This window comes from Armigeres subalbatus, chromosome 2, assembly GCF_024139115.2.
Source record: "Armigeres subalbatus isolate Guangzhou_Male chromosome 2, GZ_Asu_2, whole genome shotgun sequence".
Lineage (NCBI taxonomy): Eukaryota > Metazoa > Arthropoda > Insecta > Diptera > Culicidae > Armigeres > Armigeres subalbatus.
In genome coordinates, this window is record NC_085140.1 from 403,522,605 (window position 1) to 403,541,697 (window position 19,093).

General features: G+C 42.7%; 2 protein-coding genes across 4 annotated transcripts in view; one reads left to right on the top strand and one right to left on the bottom strand.

Moving 5' to 3' along the window:
* Positions 1-345: 345 nt before the first annotated feature.
* LOC134217573 (ficolin-1-like) lies at positions 346-1,935 on the bottom strand. Its single transcript, XM_062696355.1, has 4 exons — positions 1,750-1,935; positions 1,439-1,684; positions 728-1,387; positions 346-669 (listed from the first exon to the last, which is right to left on the bottom strand). The coding sequence occupies exons 1-4, from the start codon at positions 1,923-1,925 to the stop codon at positions 543-545; spliced, it is 1,209 nt and encodes a 402-aa protein (XP_062552339.1). The 5' UTR covers positions 1,926-1,935; the 3' UTR covers positions 346-542.
* A 12,298-nt stretch (positions 1,936-14,233) lies between these two features.
* Positions 14,234-19,093, top strand: part of LOC134213330 (uncharacterized) — an 87,473-nt gene continuing 82,613 nt past the window's right edge. For 2 of the 3 annotated variants that reach the window (XM_062692312.1, XM_062692315.1), the window contains exon 1: positions 14,234-14,546. The gene's annotated coding sequence lies outside the window, so the exon portion shown is untranslated. Of the gene's footprint in view, positions 14,607-19,093 lie in introns of all 3 variants that reach the window. The other variant, XM_062692314.1, reaches the window with a different exon arrangement.

A 19,093-nucleotide genomic window follows, 5' to 3' on the forward strand; every position in this document is an offset into this window, starting at 1 on the left:
TCAACTTTATTTTCATTCAGGTACGTTGAACGAAGGTGGTAAGACAACCAATTCACATTCAAGAGACTTGATCAATTTACTTACTTAACAAAAAAGAAAAAAAAACGATTTATATAGGAGGGGACAATTCGCAACTTCCGTGCTGCATTCAACATTTCAGCGTTCTTGCGTCTAATGACTTTAAAAATATCATAAAACCGCAAAATCCAATTTACTTCGCATCAGCTGAGCTTGGTGATACTTTTGTTCCGAATTGTTTTTTTTTTCACTTATCGCATTATTTTAAGATCCTTCGCTCGACCATCAGCTTTGTATTATGATTGACAGCATTTCGCAGGAGGTTATTATCACTTACCACACTACCCGTTTTCACAGTGGGCGTTCTTCAGTTACAGTCATTAGTTTTGTATGTCGGCGTAATGAGTTTCATTACTCTCTGGGCTGAGATTGCGTCATATAATATTAAACTGTATGCTTACAATGTATTATTTGAACTTGATTCCATATGAATGAAAAGATGTGCTTGTATAAATTAGTATTTACTAGCTAACGGGACGAATCATCATTCGCGAGCGTTTGAGGCCGTAGTTATATCCCCGGAACGCCTTCCAGCACATCATTGTGGCAAACTCCTCACGTTTTCCTTTCAGGTACAACCCATTCAGATTACTGAAATGAATCATTTGTAAAATTTAATCCAATCAAACGAATTCACTTCAAATTGTACCTCTCGTGGCACGCTGCCATCCACCAGCCGCTTTTGTACTGCACCGCACAGTTATCGGGAGAATGTGCATCGTTATCCGAATCCAAAGTGGTGAACTTCCGCGTAACCGCATAGCTGAGTGAATCCCCAGCATCTCCACTGTACGTTCCTAAACTATTAAGAATGTACTTTTCCTCGGGACCACCTACCTGCATGTTACTGTACTTGGCCACGACGGTTTTACCATCGAAATCCTCCATCACTATGTGGAGTTCATGCTTCTTGGAATATGTAAGTTCGTGGATTTTACTTAGTCCAAGCCAAAACTCCCCGTCACGTAGATTACCGAACCCGTGCTCGTACTCATTCCAACCACGGTAAAAATTTACCGACCCGTCGAAACGATTTTGAATCACAGTCCAACCACCGTCCAGATATGTTTGATCGCAATAAACCTCGAACGATTCCTTGAAGCCCGGCTGGGGGTGAATTCGATGGATGCCGGATCGAGGGGAACCAACATCCAAGCAAGACTGCGGTAGTTGCGTAGCTTCGAGTGTCACCATTCTCGTAAATGATGACTTAGTTGCCTTAGTTCGTATCGAGTCTCCCATTTGTTGCAATAAGAAGTCGTTCAACATTTCCGTTGTGGCAAGGGTTTGCTGAGCGCGATTAATCTTGCTGTGGAATTAAACAGTCAATAGTGACACTAATGTTAAAAATATGTCTCACCTTGTATCGCTCAGGATTCGAGTGATGTTATATGCCAGCATTTCAAGTTGATTCTTCATTATGGGAATCTCTTCTATTATTTCGGCATTCCTAATAACTTTTTTCATCTGCATCTCAATGTTATTCAATATATTATTCTGTTTCATAACCAAAGCTTCCGTATTCGCCACCAGTTTCCGGAGATCTTCAATTTCGGCGACGATAATCTGATGGTATTCTTTGGATCGAAGGTGATCTTTTTGCATGCTGAAACATTTGATTCAAACTAAAACTCCACAACTGAGTGTGCTTTAAATGGTTTGATCACTCACTTATAATTCACAGCATCTAACCCAGTCACGGTCAACTCGTAACCGAAACCAGCTGAGCTAACGGTACTGTTGCCCTCAACATCTAATCCCTTCGCCAGACCTATGATTGCAACCACCAAAAGAAGTAACCAAATGTGCTCCATCCTGCGCGGGTGTTCGACTGCAACTGGCAGCATCCAACCGCTTGAAACATTGAAATGCGTGATCTGCAGTAACTGTCGCGCGCGCATGATGCTCAAGACCGGCTGACGAGCCTACCCTTTCGGTGGATCCCCTGTGCAGTGATTAGGGATCTGGGGATTCTTCTCGCATTTCTTTTCTCCCAAGTCAGATGCGCGTGATTCATTCTTCTACAAGAAACCGTTGCTAGGGCATGATTAATTATAAGAAAATTATTTTGAGCTTTTTAGTGGAATGTTTTCACCTGTCATAAGACGAGTTTATACAATCCCATTGAATTCCACCACTTAATTGTATCTTGACAGATACGTATTTCGACCTCAAAAGTAAGGCCGTCTTCAGTGTCTCGTACTTGACTCGACTGATTAATTATGCTTGTGAGGTGCAACTGGGCCGACTGGCTTAACGCAGGACCAGATGCATCTCATTGTGGAGCAAATTATTCATTCGACGCTATAAGTAATCGATGCTGGGACTTCGGTAACATTTAATCGATGAAGTAACTAAAATACGTACACTTTAACCTAAATTGCGCGATAAAGTTGTTTTTGAAAATAATTTTATTGCCATGCACAGGTCATGGGATGCAATGTTAGCATAAGATGAAATGATATTCATCTTCATGAAGCAGCTTCGGTCCGAATTTTGACAAACATCGCATGAATATTCAAAACATAGAATGACATATGACATAGTCAGACGACTACTCCACGAACTCATTCATTCGACTGTCACTGAGTGTGTTTACTATGTACAGAAAAAAAACATAATTAGCATTGTTGATGTTGATGCTGAGGGTGGCTGGGTTCGATTCCCGGTGCCGGTCTAGGCAATTTTCGGATTGGAAATTGTTTCGACTTCCCTGGGCATAAAAGTATAATCGTGTTAGCCTCATGATATATGAATGCAAAAATGGTAACCTGGCTTAGAAACCTCGCAGTTAATAACTGTGGAAGTGATTAATGAACACTAAGCTGCGAGGCGGCTCTGTCCCAGTGTGGGGATGTAATGCCAATAAGAAGAAGAAGAAGATGTTGATGTTTACCGTTGAAAGTGCCTCGCGGATGAAAATCGGATTCAGTCCTGTGTGATAAATCTCTTTACTCATTTGAAACGTGTTCAGATTTCAGATAATTTATCAATTTGTAAAATGTGCATAAATATTGAATGACTAATATTCATCTGAATTAAAGATGGGCAAAACAGCTCATTGCAGTGAGCGGATCCGATCCGTTCAGCTCATTGAATATAGTCAGCTCCTTGATCAGCTCTTCAGTTCTTTGATGCTACATATATTAAAAATAATTGTTATTATTATTTTGATTTTATTTATTTTTCAAAATTTGAAAAATTTAAGTCAATCATTTATTTATTCATTAATTCATCATTCATCTATTTACCTCACCTTAAAATTTTTTAAATGTTAAGCTATAGTGGGGTAATAATTTCTATTGAAAACCCGACAATTTTAAACTAATAACATTTATTACGCTTTCTCTGACCACCCAAGTAACCATGAAGCTATATATGTTTGCAAATAATACAGCAATTAAAGTTGACTTAAAGTTGAAAAAGGCCCTTTTACGACCGAAATAATGCCTAATTACTTCGACGTGTTAAAATAAAGCATAGGTAATGTATCGCTGCATTCGTAATGCTGAAGTAGTGTATCGTTGCCTGACAGTTGATGAATAAATGCATCCTTACATCGGTAAAACTGATCTAATGCCATTAGCATTTAATATGCTGATTTTTTATTGATATTAGATGCTTTAATTAATGCTTGGTGGTTACTTGGGCATCTAGTTTTGAAGTCTAGGAGTTCATTTGGAATCATTACATTTATTTTTATACAAAAACTAACTCAACCTCCTTAGCCCTCCTTAGCCGTGCGGTAAGACGCGTGGCTACAAAGCAAGACCATGCTGAGGGTGGCTGGGTTCGATTCCCGGTGCCGGTCTAGGCAATTTTCGGATTGGAAATTGTCTCGATTTCCCTGGGCATTAAAGTATCATCGTGTTAGCCTCATGATATACGAATGCAAAATGGTAACCTGGCTTAGAAACCTCGCAGTTAATAACTGTGGAAGTGCTTAATGAACACTAAGCTGCGAGGCGGCTCTGTCCCAGTGTAGGGATGTAATGCCAATAAGAAGAAGAAGAAGAAGAACTCAACATTATTTTCTATTCATAATTCTCAGTTACATTTTGTTGATAACGTTTCTCAAATCGTTAATTTGAATAATTCAGTCCCTAGTCTCTGATACGTATATGAACCATATCACGTGTCATATGTTTCCTCTTTATACTGGGTGCAGTAAATCAATGCCTTGTTTGCGCATACAAGCGATGATGAATGGGCTATCTATATTGGTTCCCGAAATGCGAGAGAACTAAAAACAAGAGAGTAAAGAATACAGAGCTCGGTGCTACAAACAAACAGAGTGCACATGTAGCAGTATGCTGGCGGGAAAACCCGTCGCAAGCAAAAGATCCGCTCCGTGCAAGACACAGCTCACAGTTCGGTTCGTTTGAACCACACGATTGGGGGCAACAGGGACTATGTCCAAGGGGGCCTGCCAGGTTGTGGTGGGGTTTTGCAGTGGGCTCTGCCAAATCTCTATAAAAAGCTGCATGAGTCCGTAAGCAGGCTCTATCAAAGCGACCGTGTGCCGCTCAAAGCACGCAATAGCCCAGGGAGTGCCAATGGGCACATCAGGATTAACGCCAGTGGTATCCTGATTATGGCATACTGGCTGCATGTCTACTGGCTTTGTCTTTGGATATTGTAATACTGTGAAGCGAGGGCTGGTAGTCGGGTCAATCTATTCTCTTAGTAAGGCCGGGTGATACTGACCTGAAACGGCGAATGGGCTAATGGCCAGGCTGTCATCCGTCCCGTAAAACCGTGGCGGGCCTTATAGCACGCGGCACAATTCTGCCACCAGTCTGACAAACTGCGTGGGAGTAGGCTCAGATGCACATTCCTGACTTGCGCTGATCTGGTTCTGAACACGCAAGTGTCAACCCTCGCATGGCCTCCCTGCTCCCTCCCTGTATAGATAACCATGGGATCACAATAGGCGACTACTCCAGTAGGATTCTACAGCAGCCGTAAGGGGGACCCAATAGCAATGATTTTTTCAAATTCCTACAAAAATACCGTTGAGGATGTTGATGGCGGGTCTGGCGAAAAGGAGAATCCTTTCACCAGACGAAGTGGCCTTAATAGGTCACCCCAAAGATCGCCCGGGGGAAGGCGACGGGGAGGCTCGTGGTGGGTCTGAGGATGTGCCGGTTGAGGTAAAAATGGACGGCCCTACTCTAACCTGGGTCATCAAGTCGTTGATGACCAGCCACGAGGAAGGCGGCGGCCAGGAAATGGAGGTGATCACGGACATTACGGACGTGATTATGTCTTTTCTGGACAACTGTTGCAGATATAGTAGGGACTTCAAACAGGCCATACTAACCCTCTGCTCGGTGGTGGTAGAGGCGAAGTCGGAGTGGAGGTCCCTACTAGAGGCCAGTAAGAAGGCAGAACGGAATATTCGCCTTCTTACTGAGGAAAAGGACTTGGCGATAAGTCAGGCGGCGAAGGTCAGTGAGGAGGCTGAATCAAAGATTCGTCGCCTCACTGATGAGAAGCGGTTGGCCGAGAGCCATACCGCAGAACTTCAAAAACGCATGGCCGTTAGCGGAGCAACTCCGAAGCTAAGTAAGGTCGTGCAGGCCGACCTGAATGAAGCTAAATCGAAACCAGTTCCTCCACCAAGGAAGGAAACTGTATTACGCCGGGAGAGGGTCGTGCAAATTGCCGATCCTAAGGAACAGAGGAAGTCAGTGCCTCCACCTAGGAGGGCAACTGAAGTTCGCCGGAACGATGTACAACCCTGGACTGTGGTTGTAAATCCCAAGAAGACGAAGCGACGAGCGAAAGAAGCCGCAGGCAAGGAGGCAGGTGGAACGCAGCTTACATCTGCTAAGAAGGGTAGAGCCCGTGTTGAAAAGGGTGCGCCTTCTAATGGCGGTAAGCGGAAAGACAGAGGCGAAGCGATCATTGTCAAATCTGATGATAAAAGCTATGCCGATGTCTTGAAGGCCATGAGGAGCGATGATAAGCTTACTGGCCTAGGAGGCGACGTCAACTGCATCCGTCGAACGCGGAAAGGCGAGATAATTCTCGTCCTAAAGCGGGATGCTGCTCAGAAGAGTGCTGAGTATAAAAAGTTGACAGAAGAGGTACTGGGCGATGGGGTTCAAGTGAGAGCCCTATGCCCAATATCGGTCATCCAGTGCCGCGGCCTGGATGAAATAACCGAAGCTGCGGACCTGGTGGACGCGCTGAGAGATCAGTGCAACGTCCAACTCCAGGAATCCGTGATTCGGTTACGTAATAGCTTTGCTGGGATGCAGGTTGCCACATTCCAAGTGCCTCTGGCTGATGCCAAGAAAGTACTAGATAAGGCTAAGCTGAAGGTGGGCTGGTCGGTATGCTCGTTGAGCATAATCCAGCCACCTCAGTCCTGCTATAGGTGCCTCGGCTACGGTCATAAATCCTTTGACTGTCGGGGTCCCGATCGTAGTAAGCTATGCCGCAGGTGTGGAGCTGAAGGCCACAAAGCTCGCACCTGTCAGGCCGCACCGAGGTGTCTGATCTGTCCCCCTAAAACAGACAACAGACACCTCACCGGTGCACAGGCCTGTCCGGCCTCTAGAAGGGTCCAGACATGCAAGTAACACAGCTAAACTTAAACTACTGCGAGGCATCGCAAGCGCTGCTACAACAGTCGGTTACTGAGTGTAAAGCTGATGTTGCCTTGCTGTCCGACCCATATCGCATTCCTGCTGGAAACGGCAGTTGGGTTGCTGACAAGTCCGGATCGGTGGCAATCTGGACTTGCGGGCGGTTCCCCATTCAGGAGATAATATCATCTCCTAACGATGAGGGTTTCGTTATAGCAAAGGTAAACGGCGTTTACTTTTGTAGCTGTTACTATCCTCCTAGATGGAGTATAGGGCAGTATACTAGGGACACTCTTGCGGTCAAACTAACTGGTCTAAAACCGTTAGTAGTACCAGGGGACTTCAACGCGTGGGCGGTGGACTGGGGATCCCGGTTCACCAACGCTAGAGGTCATATTCTGCTAGAGTCTCTAGCGGGACTTAATGTAGTCCTGCTGAATGAAGGCCAAGTGTCAACATTCAGAGGACCGAACGGTGAATCTTGCATCGACGTGACCTTCTGCAGCGCGGGATGGACGTTGAATCCGGATTGGAGAGTACATGAAGGGTATACAGCTAGTGACCATCAGGAACTTCGTTTTATGGTTAGCTATACCCCCACTGGATCTAGAGCTACGAGAAAAGTCAGAGGTGCTGACCAAGGATGGCGCACCTCACAGTTCGATCCTCACAGAACTGCTGATTGAATCACTACAGTGGGAAGATCGGACCTTGAACCTTAATGGTGACGAGTTGACCGATATCTTGACACGAGCTTGCGACATGGCTATGCCAAGGAAGTGTAAGCCATATGGGAACCGCAAATCAGCGTACTGGTGGACTGACGCGATAGCTGAACTTCGTAGATCTTGCCTTAAAGCCAAAAGACGACTACGACGTGCAAGAAACGAGGTTGATCGACTTGATAGACGCCGGACATTCCATACAGCAAGCAGAGCTCTAAACTACGAAATAAAGTGTAGTAAAAGAGCATGCTTTGAAAGGCTGTGCAGTACGGCAAACAACACTCCATGGGGGGATGATTACAGAGTGATGGCTAAAACAAATAGCACACCTCCTGAGAGATCTCCGGAGATGTTAGCTAGGATCGTTGAAGGGCTGTTCCCGAAGCATGATTCACCAGACTGGCCTGATACACCGTATGGATCGGTTGACGTGGTCCCGTTAGTGACTATCGAAGAGCTTATCGAAACCGCAAGAGGTTTTAAGCTCAATAAGGCGCCGGGTCCGGATGGTATTCCGAACCTGGCCCTTAAACACGCGATTCTTGCCGCTCCAGATATGTTCAGGAGCTGCCTCCAACGTTGTCTGGATGAAGGAAACTTTCCAGATCGTTGGAAACGACAGATATTGGTGCTATTGCCCAATCCTGGGAAATCCCCGGGAGAACCTTCGGCATACAGACCGATTTGCCTCCTCGACGGAGCTGGTAAGCTGCTTGAGAGGGTTATTCTGAACAGATTGTCGACCTATACCGAGCGTATTGGTGGGCTATCAAACAACCAGTATGGCTTCCGTAAAGGTCGTTCCACCGTCGAAGCAATTCGATCGGTAACGGATACGGCCAAGATAGCGCCCTAGCAGCACACATGTTCAACATAGGTTACTGCAACTCTTATGTGACCAGATTCATTCACAATCAAGTTGCTGCAACCATTTTTGTCTGACCTGTGTTGCTCGGGCGAGAGGTTTGAACAGGCGAGGTATCAGATACTGCGCATTGATTACACTTGATGTAAAAAATGCGTTTAACAATGCTAACTGGGTAGCTATTGCGGACTCCCTGCACCGATTGAGAGTTCCGGATTACCTGTGCAGGATACTGAAAAGTTATTTTCAGAATAGGGTGCTGATATACGACACGGATGCTGGTCAAAAGTCGATCGTAGTGTCAGCGGGTGTTCCACAGGGGTCGATCCTCGGACCGGTTCTGTGGAATATTATGTAAGACGGAGTATTACGCTTAAGTCTCCCGGCCGGTGTGAAAATAGAAGGCTTCGCGGATGACGTAATGCTATAGAGGTAACAGGAGACACTCTCGACGAAGTCGAACTGAAGACTTCATACGCGATTGGCAGAGTGGAGGAATGGCTCAACTCGAGGCGGTTGTCCCTTGCACACCACAAGACGGAAGTCGTGGTGGTGCATAACCGTCATGGGTTGCAGCAAGCGAGGATAAGAGTAGGGACCTGCACAGTTAACTTCGTGAGGTCTCTTAAGCATCTGGGCGTGATGATCGACGATAAGCTCAATTTTACGAGCCACGTCGATTATGCATGTCAGCGGGCTTCATTGGCGATAAAATCTTTATCACGAATGATGTCCAACAGATCGGCGGTGCATAGTCAAGTGCGTAGGTTGATAGCGGGTGTAGCATTGTCTATCATCCGCTATGGCGTACCGGCATGGGCTGTAGCACTAAAGGCCGAGTACAATGTAAAGAAACTGATCAGAGTACACCGGCTGATGTGCCTACGTGTCGCGAGCGCATATCGCACCATATCATATGAGGCGGTGTGCGTTATAGCTGGGATGATGCCGATAGACATACTCCTAGAGGAAGATGTGGAGTGCTACAACGAAAGGGACTCGGTGCAAGTGCGACGTGTCAAGAGAGCAGCCTCGCTGCTCAAATGGCAAAGAGCATGAGACACCGCAGTCAAAGGTCGTTGGACCCACAGACTGATTCCGGATGTGTCCAACTGGGTCGATAGAAAACATGGTCAGGTCAACTTCCACCTAACACAGGTGTTGCCTGAACATGGTTGCTTCCTACACAGGTTTGGCTTCGCAGATTCTGCGGAGTGTCCAGAATGTGTAGGTGAGGTAGAGTCGGCAGAGCATGTGATGTTCGCATGCCCGCGATAGGAGGTAGAACGCAATGCCATGCTGCTTGTTGGCGGTATGGATACAACCCCGGACAACCTCGTCGAGAGGATGTGCCGGGAGGAAGTTATATGGAATGCGGTGAACACAGCATCTCAACAGATTATGTCGAAACTGCAGCGGTGGTGGCGTCTTGAACAAAACCAACGAATGCAGTAAGGGCACCTGTGATGCAGTGAACACTTCGCTCACCCCGACAACCAACATGTCGCGGTTGGGCTGCGGGGACCTCCGTATGTAGATATAGAGGTCATTGCGGTTCATGCGCGGTGGTTGTTGTCGGGGTGCTTGTCTCCAACGTGAGATTATGATACGGACCGCTAGGTTACTATCATAGCTTGCGATCGACGGGTGGTGAGGTTACCACCCTTGAAGTCGATGTGTAATAACGTTAAGTGCGTTAGCATAGGCGTGAGCGTTCTCAATAGTCCCCCCCCCTGATGTATTGCTTAATTGCGGGCCGGGGGTACGGACTGGCGAAAGGGTTTTGGTTTTAGTGGGTCGGGTAACATACCCATCCCCACACTACCTGAGTTAACCTCCTCAGGTGTCTGGATGCAGATTTCCGTTTACCCTTGCTAAAAAAAAACACGGTTCGCTAGAATCGGTCGCGACTGATCCGAATCGAGATCTCGCTTCCATGTCACATCAATTTCGAGCTGGACGACGACATGAGCGGAACTGAGAGTTGTTCGGATCTTCGGATCTTTTGCTTGGTACGGTTCGTTCGCTATCGCACTACTAGGTATCTTTTGTGTGTCCGTTCGTAGCGCCGAGTATGTAGGTATGGGTTAAGAAATAGACGGCAAGCTAGAATATTTTTGCTTGTGTGTTTCTTATTCCTTTCTGCAGCAGAAATGATTTCTGTTGCTTGGCTAAATGGTGCTGTCGCTTGGCTTGATGGTGCTTAAGGTGCAAATAATAAACGATCAGCACGTGCGCGGTATTGGACAGGAATGCTCATACAAGCTCGCTTGTGTTGTGTACCTCGAGCGTGGTATTTTCGTTTGTGTTGTACAAAATACAGCAGCGCGCGTACTAGAGTGCGTACACTCGAGGAAGTTTTTATAGGCGCGTGTTTGACAATGATTTCATCAATTTAAAGTGAGCTGCTGAGCTGGGGTTCTTTAAAAAAGATCCATGGTTCATCAGCTCAATGTAAGGAAGCGAATCTTTCGAACAGCTCCTGAGCGGAGCGCCCATCTCTAGAGAAGACCGCCAGCTGTCATCGAGAGAAAAACTCCAAGGTCCAGCCCAATCGGGTTATACGCAAAGGTGACGTTGAACTACGTAGCTATGTGTAATGTACGGGTTTTCGACTCTTCCGTTCGATGAGACAAAAGCAAACATTTTTCAAGCCCTGGGTGAATCTGTTTTCGTTGTTTATCCTATGCTCCTGAGATTGAGTGAGCATTACGAACCTTGATGTATAAAGTTTTTAAAACAACATTTAAAAAGGATGATAAAAATAAAATTTTCAAATAATCGAGGATGAGAAACACTTTCAAGCGATCACATATCCAAATTATCGATTGATGAAAACTTCGATTCGAAACATTGGTATATGCTACTTTTGAACTTATTTTCCTACATAACACAAAAACACAATGCCAATCATCCGATTCCGATTGAACTTCATTGTTCACATTAAATTGTTGTTAGTTAAGTTTACATTAAAATGAATCGATTCCAAAATTTGAAAAGTTATCGCCGATAACAACTCGCCTACGTTTCACACCTGAGAAGTTATCAAATGATAATTCCAATAATTATCGTATGAGAATGATTCTGCACAACCCTGGCTTATAGTGTACCGCTGCAACCATAACCGACGCAAACTGGAGCAGATACTTAGACTAAGCACCCGCCACTAAGTCTGTCTAAACACCCCGTGGCTCATTACAGAAAAGCCCATCGTGAAAGCTGGACTGCCAACGGCAGTGGTCACCCTTTGGAGGAAGACAGAGTAGACTTGACGCGTCTAAAATTTGACAGTTTATTCATAAAAATTATTATTCCTTCACGTGAGTTGCATCGGGCTTTGCGTTTACTCCGGCAGACAATTAGAATTAGCATAAATGAGCTGAAGATAGTTTCAGAACGCATCCACTGCAGCAGCGAAGACGATTACGAGCCCCTCTAATGGCATCAATAGACGTAAGCCGGAAGCTGCCGTCAAACGCCCCCAAGCTTTCGAGAGAAAATGCGCATGTAAGTTAGCAGAAACGAACTGCATAAGCTAAAAACCCTGTAGGGGAAGAGGCCCCAAAACGCCCCCCCCCCCCCCGATGCAAAACGCCTTTTGTGGTTTCCCTCATATTTACCGTCATTAAGATGTCCGTAACAAAACTAGATCTAAAATTATGTAGGATAGGCGAAGAAAGTTTCAAAATAGTGCATGGGAAGGTCGAAAAAACCTAAAATTTCCACATTTTGAAGAAACATCTAACATTTTGGCGAGGCAAAACGCCCTAGTAGCAATAACCTACAAAGTACTTGCGTCTCCACGGACTATCCATACTAGAATGCTGAATCGCCGACGCGTGGTACTTTGTTCCCTAGGAGCTGCCAGCTTAAAGGCGTTTTGCCTCATGAGTTTTCCGGCAACAGAATATCACCACTTTTTTGAAATGTGAATATTATCAATATGATTGAGATTTTTGACAATTTTTGAATGGCATCAACTAGCTATCTTGTTTAACTGATGCATAATGTAAAAATACCCATGAATAGCGTTACAAATAAGACAATAGAGCAGTGTTTGCTTAGCTAGGGCATATTGCCCCCCCTTCCCCTAAGTTGCATTATTTGACATCTATGCTGGCTTGAGGTCTCCAGTTAGCCTTGCGAACAAAGGCGCAAAATCTGGAGATGGCGAGATCGATTCTCGATCCGATCTACGATGTTTTCGGGTGAGGAAGATTCTCGACACCCTTGGCATAGTGTATCCATTGTATTTGCCACACAAGATGCATACTAATGCAATGGTGGACATAGAAAGCTTTCAATTAATAACTAAAGAAATTCGAATAGATTACTAAGTTAAAAAGCAGGCCAAGGAAGAAGAAACTTGCGCTGCACTTACAAGATCATCTAATTCACCGAAACCGATTGCTAAACTGTTAGCAAGTATCCAATAGTAAATATTATCTTACATAAATATTGTAACACACTGGAGTCGGTTTTTACGCGGAGGATATGGGCCGCGTGAATTAAAACAAAGTAAAAAAACTGGTTAAATCACATAATAAATCTGAATAAACCACGGAACTCCCAAAATTTGGGCGAAAAAAATAGCATAAAAAGCGATTTGTTTAAAAATAATCGCGTAAAAAACGACTTCAGTGTACATAGGGTATGAAGCGTTGACTCTTCCTTGATTGAATGGTCCAAGAAAATTAAAAATCCATCGAGAAACGGCTGAGATATTAACGATCAAAGTCTATCATATTTTCGTGACGTTTTTCGATTTTGTGCAATCGTAAAGTGTACCCCAATACTGAAAAGACAGACGTAGTTCTACGTCAAAAGTAGAACCATTGAAATTTCACACGGTGTGGTACAGGAAATAAAGTATATTTTTGTTATAAAACAAAAATTAAAGATGTTTTCCAAAAAAATCTTGGTTTATGGGGTTAGAATTTTAAAAGCACACAAAATAGACATGATATATCGATTTTTTTGTCGAATAAGCAGTTAATGCTTAAGATTGTTGAAGTTCTTACCCCACAAAATAAAAATTGTTTGACCAAAAAACTAACGTTGTATAGGCATTTTCTGTATCATGCCGTGTCAAATTTTCATGATTCTACTTTTTTCGAAATTTTTCCAGGTGACAGCACTGATGAAGGAACTTCCCCCTATTTCTCTTCCGGAGATCACCTGTGATAAATAATCTGCAGTAAAAATATGTCCGTTCAGAATTCGGTAAAGAAGTGGTAGGTATTGTATTAGTGGCTGATACAAAAATACGTAGGAATAGAATGTTATCCATGCTCAATCGGTTCTATGAGTTGAATGGATCCGTTCAAAAAACTAATCGCTTCAATCCAAATTCAACTTCAGTGATGATGATGATTTTTGGCGATAGGTGGAATAACTCAGGCTCCCGAACCTGTTCAAGCTGCTGTCGTACTACTCTGCCGTGAGTTCTGCACTCTATATGAAATCGACGAGGCCCTCTATTTTATGTTGGACCAATTATCAAATCAAGCCACAGAAATTGCCGCCAACTTATTCGATGCTCTCAAAGAACAAATCCAAGAGCAACGATCAAAATACAATATTTAATGCATAAGAAAACCTATATCATGTATTACCGACATACCAGCTATAAACCTTAAATGTTTATAACCCTATTTTATCTTCATCGAAGACACAAACCTTTTAGGAAAGAAAATTTCCCGCGCAGCATATAGATTCAAGTCAGAGAATACGCCACACATTGATAACATAAATAACGGAATGAAGCAGAAGCATGCATACTTGCGTCCAGCGCTTGAAACACGACGATCCGAGTATCATGTATACACGATACACCCACCATGCTTCATGCTGCCGATGATGCCATTCATAGCAACATAACGCTCATGGTGTTGGTGCTGTTCCACACCACCCGACCCGACCGATAGATTCTATAGTCTCGCAATCTGCATCGGTATTTTCCCGTCGTTCTCTCGTTCAGTCCATTGCGATTTCTTGAGCTTTGTGTATCGTGCGTCGTCGTCGTCGTCTGTTTCCCGTGATCCAGATTAGCGCCTCAAGCGCATAAAATTCGCTAATAAACGCGACGATCGAACGCTCGCACTGTGTCTTTGTCGGTTGTTAGGGAGTTCGTGATTTTGTGATTGGAAAATACGCGAGTGAGTGTGGCGAAGAACAATAAACATGTGATGTCAGCCGCCTGCAGAAAAAAGTGCTCTTCTGACAAGGCCTTTGAAAGGAGGCAGTAGTTCGTGTTTTGTCTACGAAAGGAAGAAGGAAAAGGTCTGAATCATCTGTTGAAGACTTTGTTGGGATTTTGTGATTTTTTTTATTGAAGTGAAGGTACATAGTGGAAGTTTTGGTGGAATTCATAGTGATACAAATTAGTAAATCAATTACATACAGCATATTTTATCGATTAGAACATAATTACTCAGCGTTGATTGTTCCACTGAATTTAATTATACCACTCCATGTTGAACAGTGTAGGATTTATGCAGTGAATGAAACAGAAGTATTAAAAAGACAAGAATAAAAATCCGAGTTCAATGTCAAATTTGGTATAAGTTGAAAAATTTGTGCAATTTTCTTCCCTTTTTCATCGTATGCCCCAAAACATTTGTTGTGTTTGTGTAGCTCCTTCATCGTTTATTTTACCCGCAATAATATGGGTGGATAATGTTCTGCTGCTTACTACTAATTTAAGTATATATGCTCCATAAACAAGATTTTAAATCAATAAATAACGCAAGCCGAACAATTGCTCAACAATTATAAGAATAATGGATTGGGCCACTTCTTAAGGCTATAGTACGCGAAAGCGAAAAGAACTGTGAAATTTAATAAAGTTAAAAAAAATGCTGTGCAAATAGAAAGGTCACGCAATGATTTCGCTACTGAAATTCCGTAAGCAGTACGGATCTGACAAGTAGAGAAAAATTCGATACGCTAATAACGTCTGATGTGTAAAGTAAATGAAGTTGTAACTTTTCCTCACGGAAAAATATTCCGTACCATTATTGCGCACGGAAAAATTGAACATTCTCCCATATTGAATCAGCCGAGCAATCAACTGTCGAATTCACTTTGGTAGTTTGATCAAATTTTGTGTAAACCCTTTCCATATCAGCAGCATACTAGGCGTTAGTTGAATAATGATTTAAGTATGTCTCGGGTGTTTATTCAAAAGGTCGTATGTGATTTTGTAAACAAATATTCATACGTCGATTAATGCAATCTGATGCACTCCCACGCAAATCAATACAACTAACAGGCAGCCGAAGCCTTGCCTTACCTGTCTGTGGTTTACGAAATCACATACGCACGTCCTTTCGAATAAGTACCCGAGATTTGTTCATTATTTAAACGGCTTTAATTATTGACAATGAAAAATACTACTACTCAACTAGGGACGTTTCTCTGTCAAATACAATCTGCAGTCGAATCGATCAAGTTCTTCTACGTAAAACGTGTTTAACAAAAAAGTGCACATATTCACACAGACAGACATTTGCTCAGTTTTTTTTAGCAGAAGTGGAAAAGAAAGCAAAAATTCGGTTTTGTGCAGCTCCGGCCCCTCACTCATGTTCTGCTCCACTCATCGGCCCTGAGTGTCTAGTGCTAAATTAAACTTTGAACATTTAAACATCTTCTTCTTATTGGCATTATATCCCCCACTGGGGCAATGCCGCCTCGCTGCATTTACACAGCATTTACACAGTTACTAACCGCGAGGTTTCTAAGCCAAGCTACCATTTTGGCATTCATATATCATGAGGCTTACACGATGATACTTTTATGCCCAGGGAAGTTGAGACAATTTCCAATCCGAGAATTGCCTAGACCGGCGCCGGGAATTGAACCCAGCTACCATCAGCATGGCCATGCTTTTATCCGCGCATCCTACCGCTAGGCTAAGGAGGACCCCTTACCCAGTTTAATTTGGTGGAAACCACATGTGACATATCTAAACAATCAATGTTTATTTGAATTAAAAAAACCCAGATTAATCCACCTAGCGGCGATGGTGCCTTTCTCGAGCATCGTAAAATGTACTGAAAAAATCACATAGGAAAGGTCAAAAAAGCATTTTAGGGGGATAGATCGCATATTTTCTATCATTTTGCATGTTTTTGCATTAATTACTATGCATTTCCACCATTCCTGAAAAAAAAAAATTTTTTATTCGGTTTTGAAATTTTTTTCCAAGGGGGGACCCTTGGGAAAAAAACAATGATTTTTCAATAATTCCGAAATGCAATGTCCGATCAGGCCAATTTTCAATAGCAAACAATGGGACCGCATTCCCCGTCGAATGCAACTTGTTGCGAGTAAATCGGGTAATGCTAAGTTCCAAAAAGTGTGTCTACAAAATTTGTACACATACACATACACACACACACATACATACATACACACAAACAGACATCACCTCAATTCGTCGAGCTGAGTCGATTGGTATATAACACTATGGGTCTCCGAGCCTTCTATAAAAAGTTTGGTTTTGGAGTGAAATTATAGCCTTTACGTATACTTAGTATACGAGAAAGGCAAAAAATTCAAATCACCTTTTGGAACCTATTAGTAAATAATTTAATAATAATAAATAACCCGATATATCGATTCATTCATTCTCATTGAAATTGATGCAATATAATTGATAGAAATGATTTAGGAATTGTAGTTCAGTTATTTATCAGATTTTTTCCTCCATTAGTGATTTTTATACCTTTCTTAAATCAATGATTTTTTTTTCTACTTTATATCAAGACATTCATTCAGCTACCCCTCGCCAGCGATGAACCCTCATCTTGGCGATTTCGTTACCGTTCCCGTGGCCGATGATCTCATTCATACTCAGTCAATCAGCAGCAACAGCAACTGGCTTACTGGCTAGTCTGGTCGCCCCCGAAACAGGCTGGTGTTGGTGTTGAAGCGCCTTGTTTACTTGTTTGCGGTTTTTCACATCGCATGCATCTTCCGTTTCGGGGCCGCAGAGATTGCGCGAGAACAAACTGTAAACAGTAGTGCACACACGTTGCGCGGCTGTGTTAGTGAGCTTTGCACTATGTTGTGATGAGTAAGCTTATGGTGCACGGTTGGTTTGTTTTGGGATAATATGCGAAAAATACAGGCAGGCTGCAACTGCAACGCGATAAAACAGCAGTTTCAAGAATGCACATTGGTCCAGGTAACAGACAAAGTGGTAATTAGTTTTTCAAGGCGAATATAGCAGAGATAGAAAAAACGTTGTGAGGGGTTTTAATAAAAATTGGGAAGGCCCACATTAGAAAAAAAAAACTTTTTTCATTTGCAGAGATACGGGTATACAATATTCCGGGAAGTTATAGTTTAGCTAGTTTCCAAGAATTTTGCCAAAAAAATATTTCTCTAGCTTTTAAATTGGCCGATTTAGATCAATTTTCCCATGTTAACTTAGGATGACCCTTAAAACAGTTTTTTTCTCTTACGAAATTTTTTGCTCCAGGTGACTTTAGGTGTAACAGAATAAGCTGCTCAAGGTAGTCCTCAAATTGAGCTCATGCTTTCGACACAAGCATTGAACGGGCTATGAGATCGTGCATAACTTCCTGTGGGACGTCAGCAAATCCGCTCATCGAAGCACTCATCCCTTAACCTCTGTGATACTGATATGATTTGCTTAAAGACAATTTGAGATCTAGGGTTTTTTGCACTATTTTCCCTTGATAAGCTGTTTTATGATAGAAATGCCTTTTGCTAAATAATAAAATTACTCTCAGTTAAAAGGTGTTCCAAATCTCTGAACTGCTAAAGTAACTACAATATTTACTTTACCGTTGAATTAAGGACATAATAAAACAATTGAAAAAAATTAGAACATTAATCTAAATTTCACTGGTACAAAGTGATTCAGATTTAATCTTCGATCATGATTTCCTCGGTAATCAACGATTCCGTAATCAACCGTTTGATTAATATCCGGAGAGCCCTTTTTCAATCATAATTGAACATGATCGTATCAGAACGTGGACTCAGTGACATTTTCGATTCCATGAAACCACAGACTTGTATGAGTTCAATGATGAAAAGAAAGAGACGTTAAATATTCGATGAGAAGGGATAACATGAATTTATTTTTTTCTTTCGAGGATGAGTATCTTGAATGATCGCGACCGCACTAACCTAACGGCATTCTGAATTCAAGAATCTGCAACGAGGGATTTCAATAATGATGGCGACTGACCTACTTCAAAATTAAATTTTATTGGTCCAAGCAATTCCACCAGCGCCAACAAACTTCCGATAGATCCACTCCAGAAATGCATATATTTTGATCCGAATAGATCCGATGGCTATTCTGGCCAATAATCAACCCACTCCAAAGTTGGTGTTGGTTTTGGACTAGGTCAACAATTTACACCAGAGTTGATTTTTTTAAAAGTTTTGTAGTTCCTTCAAAGCACCGACCAAACCACTCTAAAGTTGGATTCTTCTTCATCGATATGTGTAATAGTGATTCTGAACGTCATCCAATCCACTCCCAAGTGGTTGTTTTTATTCTAGCGAAGCTTGATAGCTTGTTGTTGTAAAATCGCCTAATTACGATAACCTGGGTTGATTTCCTTTTGGTCGTTTTAAAGGTTAAAAGATCAAAATCTATAACAGAAAAATCTTACTTTGACAACAAATCGAAAACTATTCCTGCTGTCGATGAAAGCAAATTGAAACCTAATTTTGATGTCGGATTTCGTAAACAAAATAAATAATCTTTTTGATTTCAAATCATTCAATTTAGAAATCTACAGCAAAATGAAATCAATCACGAAAATTATAATTTGAAAACAAAT